At 36.3% G+C, this 17060-nt stretch overlaps 1 protein-coding gene across 1 annotated transcript in view; it reads right to left on the bottom strand.

Annotated features, from left to right (window-relative positions):
- Positions 1-354: 354 nt before the first annotated feature.
- LOC127848592 (MAGUK p55 subfamily member 7-like) overlaps positions 355-17060 on the bottom strand; it is a 33961-nt gene continuing 17255 nt past the window's right edge. Inside the window, exons 8-18 of the mRNA XM_052381137.1 lie at positions 14709-14794; positions 13885-13959; positions 13026-13222; positions 12604-12668; positions 12201-12311; positions 11497-11583; positions 10666-10746; positions 10294-10387; positions 5501-5609; positions 4700-4840; positions 355-3320 (exon numbers count right to left, since the gene is read on the bottom strand). Coding sequence (XP_052237097.1) covers positions 3144-3320; positions 4700-4840; positions 5501-5609; positions 10294-10387; positions 10666-10746; positions 11497-11583; positions 12201-12311; positions 12604-12668; positions 13026-13222; positions 13885-13959; positions 14709-14794 — 1223 coding nt within the window. The 3' untranslated portion in view covers positions 355-3143. The remainder of the gene's footprint in view (positions 3321-4699; positions 4841-5500; positions 5610-10293; positions 10388-10665; positions 10747-11496; positions 11584-12200; positions 12312-12603; positions 12669-13025; positions 13223-13884; positions 13960-14708; positions 14795-17060) is intronic.

Raw genomic sequence — 17060 nt, forward strand, 5'->3', positions numbered from 1 at the left:
ACATCAATTTACCCTTTCCCACATAACAAGCAAATTGCAAATGGCTTTTGCAACTAGCATAAAGCCAGAACAGCCTGCGAATAACTCGCAGTTTGTTCAGGTTTTATGCTGTTTGCTGCTCATCAGTAACTAAGGTTTGGAAATGAAGCCTTTAAAACTTGAATTTGAAGAAGGGTATTTAATGTAATGTAACTTTCTATGGGACTACAAATGCGTCAAAATAGGTATCTAAGTGGTAAAGGTTTAACTAAACCTGATAAGAAGATTTGAGAACATATTATGCCTATGCAGAGGTTGTAAAAGAAGGCTTGTGCCATTCTGTTATGTGGAACAAACTTTGAAATGCATTTTTTTGGCAATTTATTCACAAATGACAACACTCTGGTCTCGTTTGCATTCAACATGTGTATAAATAAATGCATATTAATGTAACACCTAGAATACAACCTGTGTGTCAAAAACTGCATGGCACCGAATAAGTTGAATATAATGTTGAAACGTTATTTTTTTTTTTTAAGAAAATTAAGAGTATATTTCATCGTGATTTATAAATAAGTCGCGTTCTGAAAAAAACTGGGCTTAATGCATGTGCGTAAAGTGTTGTCCCAGATTAGCCTGTGCAGTACTTCACAGGCTTATCTGGGACGACACTTCCCCCGTAACTGGATTTTCGTGTAGAAGAGAACTCCTTTAAATGAAAAATACCATAAAAGCAGAAAGTAACGTCCCTGATTAGCACAGGCTAATCTGGGATGACACTTTACGTCACATACATTAAGCCCCGTTTTCTCAAAAAGCGTCTCAAGCAATGAACGGGATCAACAAAAACAACATTTCATACAAAGAACGTGGTACATATAGTAGGTATACTAAACATACTTATTTGTTCTTTGCAAATAAAGGAAATGATAGAATTGTTTGATGATTCTGTACAAATCAAGATTTCTAATGAAGCACAAATGTATTGATTAACATAATATTATAAATAACCGTCCTATCCTCTATTAGATATTTATACATTCCTGTCTATTACACATGTATCTCTAAAGTTCTTTTATACATACTTGTTCACTATTTGGCAAAATGACAATTTTCAAAAAAAAATTGTCAAATCAAAAAAGAATGTAAACTTGTATGCAAGCATGCAAATTAAGAAATTAAAAAAAAAAAATTATTTGCAATTATCAATTGAGATTCGAAAAATGAAAAAATGTATAATTTAGCAAAAAAGTGTATACCGTTATAGAGTTTTAAAAAAAAATTGAAATGCTAAAACTACATGTTGAAGTCATAACGTGTTAGCTTTTGCTTCTAGAGTTTGTGGGTTTGAAAATTGTTTGCCCATCTGAGCACAAAATGCTTACGGTGCTTTTGTGCTTTTAGGGCTGCATATTCTGTGTCCTTAATCCGTTACCAATTATTATGAAAAGTTCTAGGTTGAGCTTTGTTCTGGGTAGCACAAGTCCAAAAAATCAATCACCAGGTCAAATCTTTGAAAAACCTTGTTACCTATTTAGAGGCCTAAGTTATGACTCGATCTCATTTAAACAGGTCGCTGTGGCATAGTGGATATGGTGTCCGGCTAGCGACCGAGAGTTCATGGGTTCGATCCCCACCGTTGGAGCGTTCTTTAGATCTCTCTCAAAGACAACAAGTACTGGTTCTAGTCCCAGGAGATATACTCAAGAGTGTTTCAAATAAGCCTTAAGCTTACTATGCAATCGAGCTTAAATAAATAGGTTTTAACTAATCAAACAGTCAGAATGATTATCATGATTATGTCTATGTTGAATTTAAATCTGGGTAACACGTGTCAACAAATTTAGTCATGTGGTCAAATATTAGAAAACATTACCACATTAATAGGCCAAAATTTATTACTAATTCTCTATGAATCTAGCTCAGAATGTTGATCTTTACAATATGTAGGCCAAGGTCATATCTGGGTCATGTGAGTCAAAAATCTAGGTCATCTGGTCAAATCAATGAAAAACATTGTTTTTTTGGTCTAGATGCAACATTTATGACTCAATCACGGTTTAACTTTGTCAAAATGTTTATAACTAGCTTGAGTTTGAGTCTAGGTTAAAGGCTAATAGGTCACCAGGTCAAATTTTAGAAAAGCCATATTACCAATAGGTACACATTTATGCTTTGAAAGGTAAATACAAAGTTCATCTTGACAATATAAAGGCCATATTTGAATCTGTCGAATTGGGTTAAAAACTATGTCACAGTGTCAAGTTTATGACAAGTTGTGTACCTTGAACTATGTCACAGTGTCAAGTTCATGACAAGTGGTGTACCTTGAACTATGTCACAATGTCAAGTTTATGACAAGTTGTGTACCTTGAACTATGTCACAGTGTCAAGTTCATGACAAGTTGTGTACCTTGAACTATTTCACAGTGTCACGTTTATGACAAGTTGTGTACCTTGAACTATGTAACAGTGTCAAGTTAATGACAAGTTGTGTACCTTGAATTCAGGTGAGCATTTCAGGGTCATCATGACCCTTGTGCTTTATTATTATTATTATTATTAAGTCTTTAGTTATTATAATCATTTTAAACTAATCAAAATATTAAATTATGTTAGGAAATGAATTAAACAACATTAAAAAACGAAAATTTTGAACAATTTGCTTAATTGCAAAATAAATGTTGAAAGTGAGTACACATTATTTCAACATTGTGATACTATTTTTACAAGACTTGGTAATGAAAAATCAGGTTTTCACAATAAAGATTCTCTTGCCTTATTGTGTGCAATTTCACATAGACACGTATAGAATTGCACCATTCTATATGAAATATTTAAGCTGTTATTCTAATTTTCCCCCACATTTTTCGTTGTGCATCAAAGATTTAAACAAAAGTGTGCAGTTGCAAAGTTCCACCATAGTTGCACTACATATCCCTATAATAGCTTAACATTTTATGTCCATTTCATAAAGGCCTTGTCCATTTCATAAAGGCCTTTCAAATTTTCATAGCCTATTTTTCATGAAAATAGGTAATTTTTAGGCTTGGTTTAGCAACAGTATCCAAAGTCTAAAGCTCTGGTCATCCAGCAAGGCTGACATTCAAAGTCTAAAGCTCATGTCATCCAGCAGCACTCGTATCTAGAGTCTTAAGCTGGGGTCATCTGAGCCAATGGAGAGGCACCCACTGTGGGCGTCTCTGAAGCTCATGAATGACAATGAGCAGTTGTTTAGTTGCCTTGACGATATCATCATTGATAACAACTGCATCAAACAGGTGGGCGTATTTGTCTTCAATGCGACTGCCTATGGTGAGCATGTCGGTGAAATCCTCGTCCTGAAAGTACACAGTATCAAGACTCTCTTTGCAAAGTAAATAACTGATAATAAACTAAAGCCTATTTAAGCAGTGATACATGTATGTTGTGTTTGCTATAGGCTGTCATTTGTGTTAAAGGCAAACAGCAAGACAGTATTAGTTAAAAAAGGTAACTTGGTGTGTTAAGCAGTGAAAAATTAATGTGAAATTTCTAGCTAGCTGTGGAGAGTACCAACAAGAAATATCTTTCAAAACATATTCGGCATTCATCATGACTTTGAAATAAAGGAAGAATATTTACGTTTTTTAGTTTTTAAAATAAAAAAAGGTCTAAGTATTGTTGTGTTGTTTTTTCACCAAAAAGTTGCACATCCACCGCATGAAATGTTTGTTATATAGTGCACATACCGGCATATTAAACAACAAAATAGCGTTCCTATATTCAAATTGTATATGTGAGATCAAATCATATTTGTCCTCACATGGCTTATTATGAATTTATTTCTTTGTCATTCTAACATATGATTGATATGTGAGTAAGACACTTTTCCAAACATGAAATAACATTGTAACATCCGAGTCATGCACTAATTGGTCTGATTACATATGCAGCCAGCCCAGCTTGCGACGTTTTGCAGTCTTGTCAGGGGCTTTGCTTTCCCCTATAAATAACAAAACAAGCTTTTGTTATATCTCCTGAGTATCCTTCTCAATATTCATATGCTGACAAGACTGCTCAGATGCGTTGGCTGGGCTGGAGTTACGCTGGCAGCATACTGCATGACCCTTTTTCGCATGACATGGTCATGGAACATTACGTCATGTAAATGGAACATCAAACCACGATACTTTACGATAGAAAATTGAAGTCGCAATGTGAACTTTAAAGCAAACTAACAAATGTTGGTAGACTATTTCTGACTTGCAGGAAAGATTTTCCGACAGCCAGCCTGGGTATGTCACATGTGTTGCTAGATCATTAAACGATTTCCCTTCAATCATGGACACTTAACTATTTTGGTAGCTTTGTCTCACAATACAACACAAATGGCACATAATGATAATTTTCCATTAATTTCTTTACCAAAAATATTACCAATACAATGTCAAGGATTGGTTAAAGGCATAGTTAAATGAATGTAAGCCCTTTCCAAGTGACATTCTATTCCGTGTAATAGTCCACCCTACAATTTGCTATCCTCATCCGCCATTTTTTCTCTCAGTTGACTTAGCAGATTAGGGTGCAACAGTTGAGTAAACTGTCTCTTAAGTTACTCTCTATCAGCAGTGTGGGGATCTCAACCGATTTGCTACACTGACTCCACAACAGGGTGCACATACACAGGTAATAAATGCCTTTAACATGAGAGAGATTCAATAAAAAGGAAAAAAAATACCGTGATAAGACGTGTAGCTCCACCCTCCAGGGTTTTCATGGCGCGCATCTGCTTACGGGTTATACAAAGGACCTCGATGGGCGGCGGCTTCACATAGACGATGAATGGCTTGATTTCCGGAGATCTCAGCAGTTTCAATGCCTGCAAGCGGTAGGTTTGAGTAAGAAAAGGTATTGCTATACTTTTGATTTGCGCATTGGCCCTTAGTGTCATAAAGTAATTTAAAAAGATAGTTTCATATAGTTTGCGTCTGCTTATTTTTGAGGCAATAAACAAATTAAAGTTGTCAATCTTGATATAAAGGGAAGCAAACTTACTGGGCCCGTATTCACCAAACAATTCTTAGACTTAAGTCTAAGAATAAAGAAAATTCTTATATTAGAATATTCAAGAATTTCTGTAATTTTGACTCAAACTCTGCGGTAAATATCTATTTATATATTATTCTTCATATAGAACATTTTGTAAATGACATAATCACCAGTGGAGGCCTGTATATATTCAAACACTGAACACATTTTTCTTGGTTCTAAGTCTATTCTTAAGTCTAAGAATTGGTTGGTGAATACGGGCCCAGGATAAGTAGTAGATTTTGTAACAAGCGAGCTAATCGCGTCATCTTTGATACTTGGCTACGAATAGTCAAAAGTGAATCAACCACCACATGTTAAGCTATTTTTAACTAGTAGCAGGTGTTTCATTTAGACTTTTTGCAAATAAAGTTTACACTAGACTTGTCATTCTAATGGCGTATCGAGACACTATAAACATTTGTCAGGGGAAAGTGCTTGAGACTCATACCTGTGTGTGTGGACAGAGGAGACAAATTTTGCCCCTGGATATCACAGACCGGATTGAGGCGTAGCTCGTCCCGTACAGGTTACCCTTAAATTCGCCGTATTCCACGAATCTGAAAACATCGAGATGTTTTCCCGTTGAATACTTTACATTTAATAACGGTATAACACTGGAACTTATACGTGAATTTTGATACATTTGCTACAAATGTTAACACATTGTCCAATACACTAGTGCATTGAAATTATTATAATAAAATAATACATGCTAAATTGTTGTCCTGAAACCCTTACTATACTAAACGCAGTGCGCACCATTTAAAACATTTTCTCGCTTTCTACATGATATAAATGGTATGTAAACGACAACATAGTGGCTTCATTTCCACCAAAGCGACGCATGAAAAGTGGTCATAATCACGAACAACACTTGAAAAGAAAATCTACAAAAAAATAAGTAAAGAGAAAAATGTCTAAGCCTCGCTTTATGAAAATTGGGCTTAAAGGGATCTTTTCACGCTTTGGTAAATTGACAAAATTGAAAAAAGTTGTTTCAGATTCGCACATTTTCGTTTTAGTTATGATATTTGTGATGAAACAGTAATACTGAACATTTACCATGGTCTAATATAGCCATTATATGCATCTTTTGACGATTTTAAAACCTAAAAATTATAAAGCGTTGCAACGCGAAACGATTGAATAATTTGGAGAGTTCTGTTTTTGTCGTTAAATTTTGTGAAACTACGAAGATTGCTTATATAAGGTATATATACGTCAAGTATGTGTACTCGGCGGAATAGCTCAGTAGGCTAAAGCGTTTTTACTTCAGGACTCTGGCAGGACTCCAGGGGTCACTGGTTCGAAACCTGCTCCGGGCAATGTTCTTTTCCTTTTTTTAATTTTATTCTTGATTTTTTACTGGAGCTTTTACGATCCAATGTTTACATTTATCAATATAAAGCATTTAATGAATAAGTTAAAAAATGCCAAAATCTGTGAAAAGGCCCCTTTAATGCATGTGCGTAAAGTGAAGTCCACACAAGATAATCAGGGAAAAAACTTTTCGCCTTAATTGAACTTTTGTAAAGAGACTTACTTTAAACAAAAACTACAATAAAAGCGGAAAGAGGCGTCCCTGATCAGGCTGTGCGGACTGCAAAGACTAAGCAGGACCGTAACTTTTCACACATGCATTAACACGCCGGGTATGCGAATACTTCGTTGACGGATGGCACTTCACTAACAGAGAACAACAAACGCCACGCGCGAGAGGTAAGTTCCTCTGTTTTATTTAAAATTATATCCTAAAGATTAGTTTTTAAGACAAGACACATGGTCGAGTTGATAAATGGCGTATCCTTTTGTATTGGGAATACACAATTTCACGGAAGAATGGTACAGCTTTGCCACAAAAATAGAAAATTCGATCGGAAAACAGCATAAACTGGATGAACAGTAAACATTTTAACAAAATAAAACTACTTAGAATTATTGCAAGAAATTGTTTGCTATTCCAGCATGTAGAGTAATCACTGTGCTTCAAATACTGAAATTTTGATAGTATTCAATGAAATATAAACAAAGATAGTGCATGTTGTAATATGTGCCATACATAAAGTTGCAGGCACTTTGTTTACCGATAAAGGGCACTTCAGATTACGGAGACTTTCAACAAAGCGGGCACTCTAATAACTGACTTTTATCATCTACCTTAAATGCATTTATTTATATTATGGCTATTCATACGAATCATTTTGAAAATATATTTTTCAAAAATCACATTACTATTAATTTATACTATGTTAATTATTATTGCAATTTTTAAATAAGATAATATTTATTATTAAATAAATGCGTACATAATGAACTTGTTCTTTTATTGGTAACTTGAGATTCAGAGAAATGAAAATACAACGGATAATGCGGATCAACACAATCGTTTTTAATTTTATTTATAGCAGGGCTCTAGATATCGGTAGTGAAGGGGTCTTTATGAGGCAAATACACATTTGTTCTTCATAAAATCCTATGTCGGTTGTGCTTATTTGAATCGCATCATCAAGACGATACCTATGCGTAGCAATAAAATTAAAAAGAGAATGGTAAAACTCCCTTTGAGCCCTGCTTATAGGGAGCACTTCCCTTTACGCAACGCTAACGTCAATCTCCACGCAGAGTTGTCGTTCCTTGCTCTCACATACAACTCTGCGAAAGGCTCAGTACGCCATTTTGTCTATAAAATAGCTAAAACCGAACAAACGAATGCAATGTATATTGGATTGGATATTTAAGATCGCATGCATTAAATAAAGAAATATGACTTTTAAATGTAAAATAAATCGTGCAAAAACTTGCGAGTTTTAATGCAACTCTTTGGAACTATTTTATTGCCCATGTACGCAGATGGAATCATTCCACGCACTTTACAAATGTAAACAATTGAACATAATGTTTATTGAGTGACGTTTGGAATTGCTTCGACGTGTGTATGTATGTTGGTTTCTTAACATCAAAAAACCATATCAATTTTATTTTAATAATGAATTAAGACTGATATAAGATATCATGGTATGAGATGGTTTTCTTTAATGCAGTGAATGCAATGTAACCGTCGTGCAAGAGATTGTTAGTATACTGTAGCCTCAATGATTAACGCTTGGTATGATCATGACATGAATGAGACGCTTTCATAACAATAGTCCGTTCTGAGCCCAACACAGAGGTGAATGTAATGTAACCGTCGTGCAAGAGATTGCGCTAACGTTTGCTCGAAGTGCGATTCACCTGACCCTAAATCACTGTATTGGTTGAGTTTAAAGAAACACGGGTAAAATTAAATCGTAAAAACAACTGACTGGAAAAAAGGAATGCGTACATAAAATGTTTAAATGTCATATTATGGAGTCAGCACTTAGTATACCCCCACAAATGAAGTTTAGGGTGCTATATAGGATAGAACTTGTCGATCTGTCGGTCGGTTGGTCCGTATTAGGTGTCCGCTCTCTCGGTTTTCATCCGATCTTTACCAAACTTGGTCAGAAGTGGTATCTAGATGATGTCTATGTAAAGTTTGAATATTGGTCATGACGGGTCAAAAACTAAGTCACGGGGTCACTTAGTGCATTTTAAACATTCAGCATGGTGTCCGCTCTCTAATTCAAGTAGTGTTCATCCAATATTCGCCAAACTTTGTCAGAAGTTGTATTAAGATGGTGTCTAGGCCAAGTTTGAACATGGGCCATGTCGGGCCAAAAACTATGTCACGGGGTCACTTGGTGCGTTTTTTAAAACTCAGCATGATGTCCGCTCTCTAATTCAAGTAGTATTCATCAGATATATACCAAACTTGGTCAGAAGTTGTATCTTGATGATGTATAGGCAAAGATCAAACATGGGCCATGCGGGGTCAAAACTAAGTCACGGGTCACTTAGTGCGTTTTTAACATTGAGCATGGTGTCCGCTGTTTTTGTGTGAAGACAACACGTAAAATATTCTGTGTCAATGGGGCATGTGGGGGTATTCGTCACGTCTGTTCTTTCAAATGTATTCTTGTTTTGTCTTTTCACAGGATCTGAACCCATGGATAAGAATACTCTTTCGAAGTATAGGTGCTTCTATTGTGCATCACCTACATACAAAACAGATGAATATTCGGTAATTGTGGAGCATTGTGTAAAAGGCCACAAGCGCCAGACTTTAAAATACAGAGAGCTTATTTTTCAAAGCGAAACTGGATTGCTTAAGTACCAGTCGAAGTCCCACGAAGGGATAATTCCCATAAGATTGGAGAATGAGAGGAAAACTATTGAAGTAAGGGGTTCGCAAACCTTCATCACCCGCACAACTCCAAAACGCAAAAAGCTCAGCACTCCTGTTAAAGACAAGTTGGCATCGTGCAGATATCTTCCATTTGAGTGTTAAGATGAAGAGCTCCCGATGAAGTAGACATTATGGGTTCATCATCTGAACGTTATTTAAAATATATGGTCATATAGATTTTACTCATTAGACATATCCAATTTGTTTAACATTTATCGTTCACATTTATACCAAATCATAATCATATTTCAAAGGGATAAGAACATGCTTCGGTATTTCGTGGGTTTTTTTGCGTACTAAGTACGTACATTTTTATTTATTGCCTGCTTACTTTAACAGTATTCCACAGCGAATTCTGCATTTTTGATTCACAAAAAACGAGTGTGTTATATCTGGAAAAAAGTGTCTAGATGTCGAGAAACGAAGTGCCATTGTTTTTTAGATGATCGGTAAACGAAGTGCTTATGAAAAATGTGCATGCGACTCTAAAAACATTTGAATTTTCTCAAATACATTAGTAAACTTAAATGTAACATGTTGTAACATTACTGGATATATTGATCTTTTATTTTGAATAGTTAGCACGTTCATGATTTATTTTCAAGTGTGTTTATTTTGTTAAAATATGTACTGATCATTCAATTCATGCTAATTATCGATGGAATTTCATCGTTTTTTTTCATAATTCACCGTTTTTCCGCGAATTTCTTTCTTCGCAATACGAAGTGCTATACCATTAATCATCCAAACAATGTTCTGTGTCTAAAAACCAAATAAACAGAACATAAATACAAAAAAGCTGAAGAACTCACCTCTCGCGCGTGGCGTTTGTTGTTCTCTGTTAGTGAAGTGCCATCCGTCAACGAAGTATTCGCATACCCGGCGTGATTAAGCCACATTTTTCCAGAGCGAGGCTCATATATAAAATAAACACTTTTTAGTTACAAGAAGAAATATCGGTTCATGGTGTGTACCTGTGGTTAATGATGCCTCGTTCCATCTCCTCGCGAGGCACAAAGTGATATTCCCTGGAGTCCTGCTCGTGCGTCTTCTTGCGTCGGCTCGTGTCTTCAGACATAATAAATAATAAATACATGTCGTAGTTTTCATAAGTCAATATTTGCAGAAGAAATATATTAATTTTAGGTATAAATTTACAAATAGTTTTGTTAGACAGACACAAAAGGATTTAACCAAGACCTAATTTCGATATGTTCTCCTTCTTTAAACATCACAAAACAAGACGCAAACTAAAAAACAATTAGTGGATAAACATGTACATTGAATATTATTTTTGCATTAGATTTATGTATATGTATTAGATGGTAATACGCTCGTCTACATACAAGGTACCACTTCCTCGAAAAGGTCAGGGTCATGTGACAGCAGTCGCCTTTTCAACTCATGTCGCCCCACCCCAGGGGGACCTGCAGTAGAAAGGAAAGTTAAAGGCTTAAACAGATGGGCATAGCAATCTAGCCGGCTAACGCAGTCAGCGTTCTATGATCTCCCCGTTGAAAGGTCAGTGTGATGGTTTTGCATCAAGGTCAGTGTAACGGTACTGAATCAACCATTATTTTTGAATTCTAGGTTGACCTCTTGTTCATTATTTAGCTATGCCAGCAGTTGCGCTTGTTTCACCATTCGGCTTGTGAATGCACATTTTATAAATGCGCCGTGCTCTGCGAAAAGGAGGTTTACTGCATGTCCGTAAAATGTGTCGTCCAAGATAAGCCTGTGCAGTCCGCAAAAATCCAGTTTAGGCGGAAAATGTCCTCCCTTATTAGCTTGTGCGGACTGCACAGGCTAATCTGGGACGACACTGTACACAAATTCATTAAACCCCCTTTTCACAGTGCACGGCCCAATTATGATTTACCAACACACATAACTAATGTGTATTATTGCTGACCCGGTTCTATAACGGAATAAAAGTTTTTAACCACATTACAGAATGTAGTTGCTGTAGTTCATTGTAACACAAGACCCTTGGTAAGTTCAGAACATATAGGGTAGTTTTCGCTGTTATTTAGAAGTATATATAATAATTATATATTTTTTATGTTTAAGATAATTATTTTTACGACTGTTGTACAGCGACCCTGACGGTCATGCAGCTGGGAGTTGGATTGTTAAAATTACGCCATCGGCCTACTTATGCTACTATTGTTGTTTACCGATAAGCACAACTGGACGGAATACGTCTGCATTTGGTTGATATAAGTCGACCTCCTCATAAGTCGGGATATCTTCAACATCGTACTCTGCAATAAACGAGAACTTTGACTAACACAGAAATAACAAGTTGCATGTTGAATTAGTTACATCTCGATTTTTTGTAACATACATGCAATATTTTACCAAACTGGCATGCGAACAATGTCTGCTTCAGCGTATTTTGACCTCGGACATATGCGACCTTATTGAATTTAAACTCTCTTATATTGTTATCAATTTTCACTTGAAGTCGTTTTAATATTAAAACGTATTGACCTGAAACATAATTTATTGGAGATCGACTTAATTTGAAACCCACTACTTATATGATAGAGTAAAGGAATAAACATCGAACCAGGTTTAGTTTGATTGCGAAAAATGTGTCTTGATCAAAGATGAAAAAGGCTCATTTGAATATCGAATTAAAATGTTTAGTTTTTGACGCAACGTAATTCTTACTTAAGTTTAACCACACCTTTCAAAAAATAAAATTCTGAGCGATGTTTACTTTAACCTTAACTTATCTAATCTAATATGATTGGGTAATTGTAAGCTCAATCGCTTAGATATTGAACAATAGTTCAATATTGTTTTGTTATAATTTAGCGCACAGTGATAAAAATGAATTTGAAAGAAGAGAATACAAACTGGTAGAGGTGAGTACCTCTACGTAGAAGGTCGGGTGTACCTCCACTGTGCTGGGACTGGTACATCTTTCGGCGCACTCGGCGGGTCCGGGGAATCCGGGGACTGAATCTGCACGGACTTGTGCCGCCTGAAACCATGGAAACTGATTGGTCTTAGTTAGTTTGAATGTCTTGATAATATGACTCAAACGATGGAAATGGAAGGGTCATAGTGCTGTGCCATGTTTAGTTTCAATCTTAACAAATTTTTAGAAAATATCAGCTAATTGCAAAATAGACATTTAATTGATGGAATGTTGATATGCGTTTTGAATGTCGTGATAATGTGACTTAAATCCACGTGACTTGGGACAATATATACAACAGATACAATAACGCTAAAGAACGGCATTAAGACAGGAAGGGATTGCGAATTCTTACGTGGCGAACGGCTGCTGCAGGTCGTGACGTCATCATCACTATGGTAACGACGGATGATTTCGTTTCTGGAAGTCACAACACACGAAACTATGTATTATAACTAATAAATGCATTCATGTTCCAATGATGCTGTGCTCAAATCAAACAACGAGTCTCCAAAATACTATTATTTTGTCAAAAATCATCCTAAAAATGTAGTTTTATGTCAAAATCAACTAAAACATCCCTTCAACCGTTCTATGTGACTATTATCATTCAACATCCCTTCAGCAAACCATTTAACCATCCCTTCATTACGAATGTAAGATATATTGGATAACTTAACACAACCAAAATACCTTTTCTGTAGAAAAACACGTTAGGCCCAAAAGGTAAATTATTTAATGTATCACTAAAATCTAAGTCACATTCATTAAACCGACCTCTCCTGCAATTGCCGTGCGGGTATTAGACCCGTCCTTCCTGTGCGCTCGCCCTCTCGTCGCGCCTGCCACCACCAGGGGTCTTCCTGTGAGACGATGTGGAGCACGTCGCCGCGACAGAACGTGAGACCCGCTTCCGGGCAGGGGTTGAGCACGTCGTAAATTGGGTTGTAGTCGAAAAAGGCGCGAACGCGCATCTGTGCACAAATGACGTATACAAGTATACTATCCGTGTTTTTATTGACATTGATTTTGTGTGTGAAAATCTTCTTCTAAATTTGATATTTATTTACTTTTGTTTTTAAATTTGCAAAATCGGTGTCAAATGAAAAAGAAAATCGTCGTCAGGTGATGAGCACGTGGTTCTTAATGTCTGGTTTAGAAATGCATGTGTGATAAAAAAAACAATCAATCGCAATTGAGACGGAAAAACGAGCACTGACCTATAGTTGCGTTTTCCTTTCCTTCACAAGCGTATTAGTAATTTAATGGTCATTAGGCCAAATAAGTTGTTCTTGAAAACATTCGGACAAAGTTGTGAGAAGAAAGAACATCATGTATATTATTTGTGCTTGAAATGTTTATGTAAATTTGTATCATATCAATTATGAGGAATTTAATTAATAGAAATACACTATTGATATGGGTCTCGCTATAGGAAAACCGGATGAGATAGATGTGTGTCATGAGCGTCCCAGATTAGCCTGTGCATTCCGCATGATTATGTTTTTTTCGTTTAAATGAAATATGTTCTTAGCAAAAATCTAATTTAAGCGTTAAGTGCCGTCCATGATTAGCTTGTATGGAGTGTACATGCTAATATTTGAAGACACTTTACGCACATGCATTTAACTACAACCTTGCTCTCTCGTAGCGTGATGAGGCGATGGGTCCCTGACAGGATCTTCATTGAGATCGCACCGGACATCTTCGTCTGCAACCATTCAATAAAACCGTGCAAGGAAAACCAACAGAACACAAATGCAGACAAAAACTACTCATTCATTACCTCCCTCCTCCATAACCAAATCACTCGATCTTTAACAAACGCTCCCGCCTACTTACCACTAACTTATTTAATAGTGTACACAACTCACAGTATGCAGTCACTAAATCACTCACTCACCATCCACCAACTCTAACACTCGCCCCTCACTCACCCAATGATAATCTAACTTAATAACATACTGCTCCAGTTAATTGTCAATTTTGGCTCGCATGCTCTTACTTAATTTATTAGGTTTACATCACTAACCATATAGGCAACTAGATTAACTAACAAGCCAACTAGCGCTCGATTGGTCATTGTCGGCTCGGGTACTACTTAAATGTACCCCGGGTACTGGTAAGTTTACTTAAATGTACCCCGGGTACCTCAAATATACTGACCCGAGAATTCTAATGCTAGATTGGTCGTTGTCGGCTATTTTTGTCGAATTAATTATGTTCATATTTATGTCAACATTTTGTCCTATTCAAAAAGCTTGTTGAGGCAGGTTTTTTACAAAGAGAATTTTGTTTCGTATTCCACAGGGCGTTTTACGACATCGAATTTTTGACGGGAATACACCTCGGATATAGTCTAAATTGTCCGGGTACTTGTTAGTATATTTTCCGTACCCGGGATAAACTAAAGTAGTACCCGAGCCGATAATGACCAATCGAACCCAACTAGCAGACTACCAGTTCGGTGGCTATCTGGTCCGGTGTCTTGTCTCGCACGCTCTGCCCTGCCACCTCCAGTATCTCATCGCCCACGTGCAGGATGCCTAGCAACGAGAAATCACGTTTCTAGCAACAATATATCACGTGTCTAGCAACAACAAAATCATTTGCCTAGCAGCGAGAAATCATGTTCCTAACAAAAAAGCGATCACGTGTCTCAAAGCCCTTATAGTGATGTGTAACCAGAAGTCACGTGTCCCCGACACTATTCATAAGCTAATTATTGATTATATGTAGTCTGGGTTATCCAGTGCTCCAGCTAGGATTTGAAAAGGGCAGGAGGGAGGGGGCTATTTTGTCAAAAGGGCACTTTCGAGTGCGCAGTCGTATCTGGATTGCTCCATGTTGGATATTCATTTTTATATTATTAATAATTGTTAGAATATATTATTTCCATTAATATCAAACCATGTAAATAAAATATTTACAATGAGTAAAAGATAAATATCAATGTAATACGAGATTAATAAATTATAATATGTCTCAAATAGAAATAAAAGGGCAGAGCGGGGACTTGGAAGGGCATGTCGTTGTTTCGGAAGGGCAGGGCGGGTCGCCCTTCCATTTAGGCCTAGCTGTATATTCGCGTCATTATGTTCCGTTGACTTGAAAGGTATATAACACACATAAATAACATTATATAATTAAAGTCAACGTAGAACGATTTATTTAAGCTAGGTTGGTTATAGTCCGCTCGGATACTTCTTACAAGTGCCCCGGATACTCTTAAGTATAATACAAAGTACCAGGTGCACGGCGGGCGAATACACTTAAAAGTAGCACGCACTTTTGCCGGGTGCCTTTAAGAATTCATGTAGTTTCCGTATCCGGAGCACATTGTATTATACATGTACTTACTGAGTACCCTTGCACTTTAATTTATGAAGTACCTGTGCCGACAACGACTAATTAAGCTTTATTAAATGTATCGTATTCTCAGAAAATAGTACTATTCAGCAATAGGAATAGAATGTTTTCGATATAAATGTTATCCGATTTTCAACCATAGGAAAGTGTCCAGCCGGATGAGTGCACTCTGTAGAGGACGATCAAATGAGATGCTTTCACCCAACCGTGTTCTCAATCGATATATTGTCAGCTTTGGCGCGATCGTTTCTACGGCGCAAGTACCGATTCATTCATAGAAAGGGACTCCATCATCATATTAACTTCAGGGGCTCGTCTTATCAAATATCGTGCGACAATGTTAACTTACGATTTAATTTTTTTAATTTTAAAATATAAGTGATTATGAGTTGTATGTTTCAAATATAAAGGATATTTGACAGCTACTTTGAAAATGAATGGAAATGTTCAACAAAAGTAATTATAAATTTGACGGTTGCGTATTTATGGCGCTTCGAAAATTGCATCGTAAGGTGAGAATGTCGTACGATCTTTGACAAGACGGGCCCCAGGCCCGAAGGCAGGGTTTTGAAAAGGGGTGTGCGAATTTTCCCAAGAAAATTTTGAAAATGAAATGTAAAATCCGGGATTCTGGTGACTTTTTATCTGTATTTAGAGACTGAAGTTATAGAGCATTTTTTTTTATATGAAAATGAACTTTCATTGACATACTCAGTGATTGATGGACATGAATATGATATAACATACATGAATTCCCCACTTCCGTTTTTCGATAACCACCGTTTTCGATCAGTCACGGAAATACCCTTTTATACGGTTGTTAACCCGACACTATTATGCGCGCACACACTTTGTTTACATATGCAACAAAAAATTTATAGAATGTAATATCAACAATAATAACAGTATAAAATATGATTATTTCTTGGAATCTTGATAAAAGTGGTGTATTTTATAATTCCAAAATTATACCATTCTTAAGTCAAGCAAATTAAAAGGAAATATTTGACTTTTTTTAAAAACAATTGTTTGTCTGCTACTATGGTACCAGAGGCATAGCATTGCTCTACACGAGCTAATAGTGCATTGTACAACAAACACTGATTAACAAAACTTGGTCTTCTCTAATCTGCATCAATACTAAACAGAAATCAAAATGGTAAAAGGGTATAACTGGTTACTTTTATTTTTTAAACTATTTTTAACCAATTAGTTATCTATTTCTAAACGATGTTCAGAAACATACAGCACATAAGCCTTCTTAAAGACCCTATAACCACAAACTGCTGGCCCCAAGTCCTTAATAAAAAGATGAACTTATTTGCCCATTATGCTCAAGATCCGTCACAGTTAATGAACATTGAACGTTAAAGGGGCCTTTTCACGTTTGGGTAAATTGACACAATTGAAAAAAGTTGTTTCAGATTTGCAAATTTTCTTTTT

Source organism: Dreissena polymorpha, chromosome 10 (assembly GCF_020536995.1).
Source record: "Dreissena polymorpha isolate Duluth1 chromosome 10, UMN_Dpol_1.0, whole genome shotgun sequence".
In the NCBI taxonomy this organism is placed as follows: Eukaryota; Metazoa; Mollusca; class Bivalvia; order Myida; family Dreissenidae; genus Dreissena; species Dreissena polymorpha.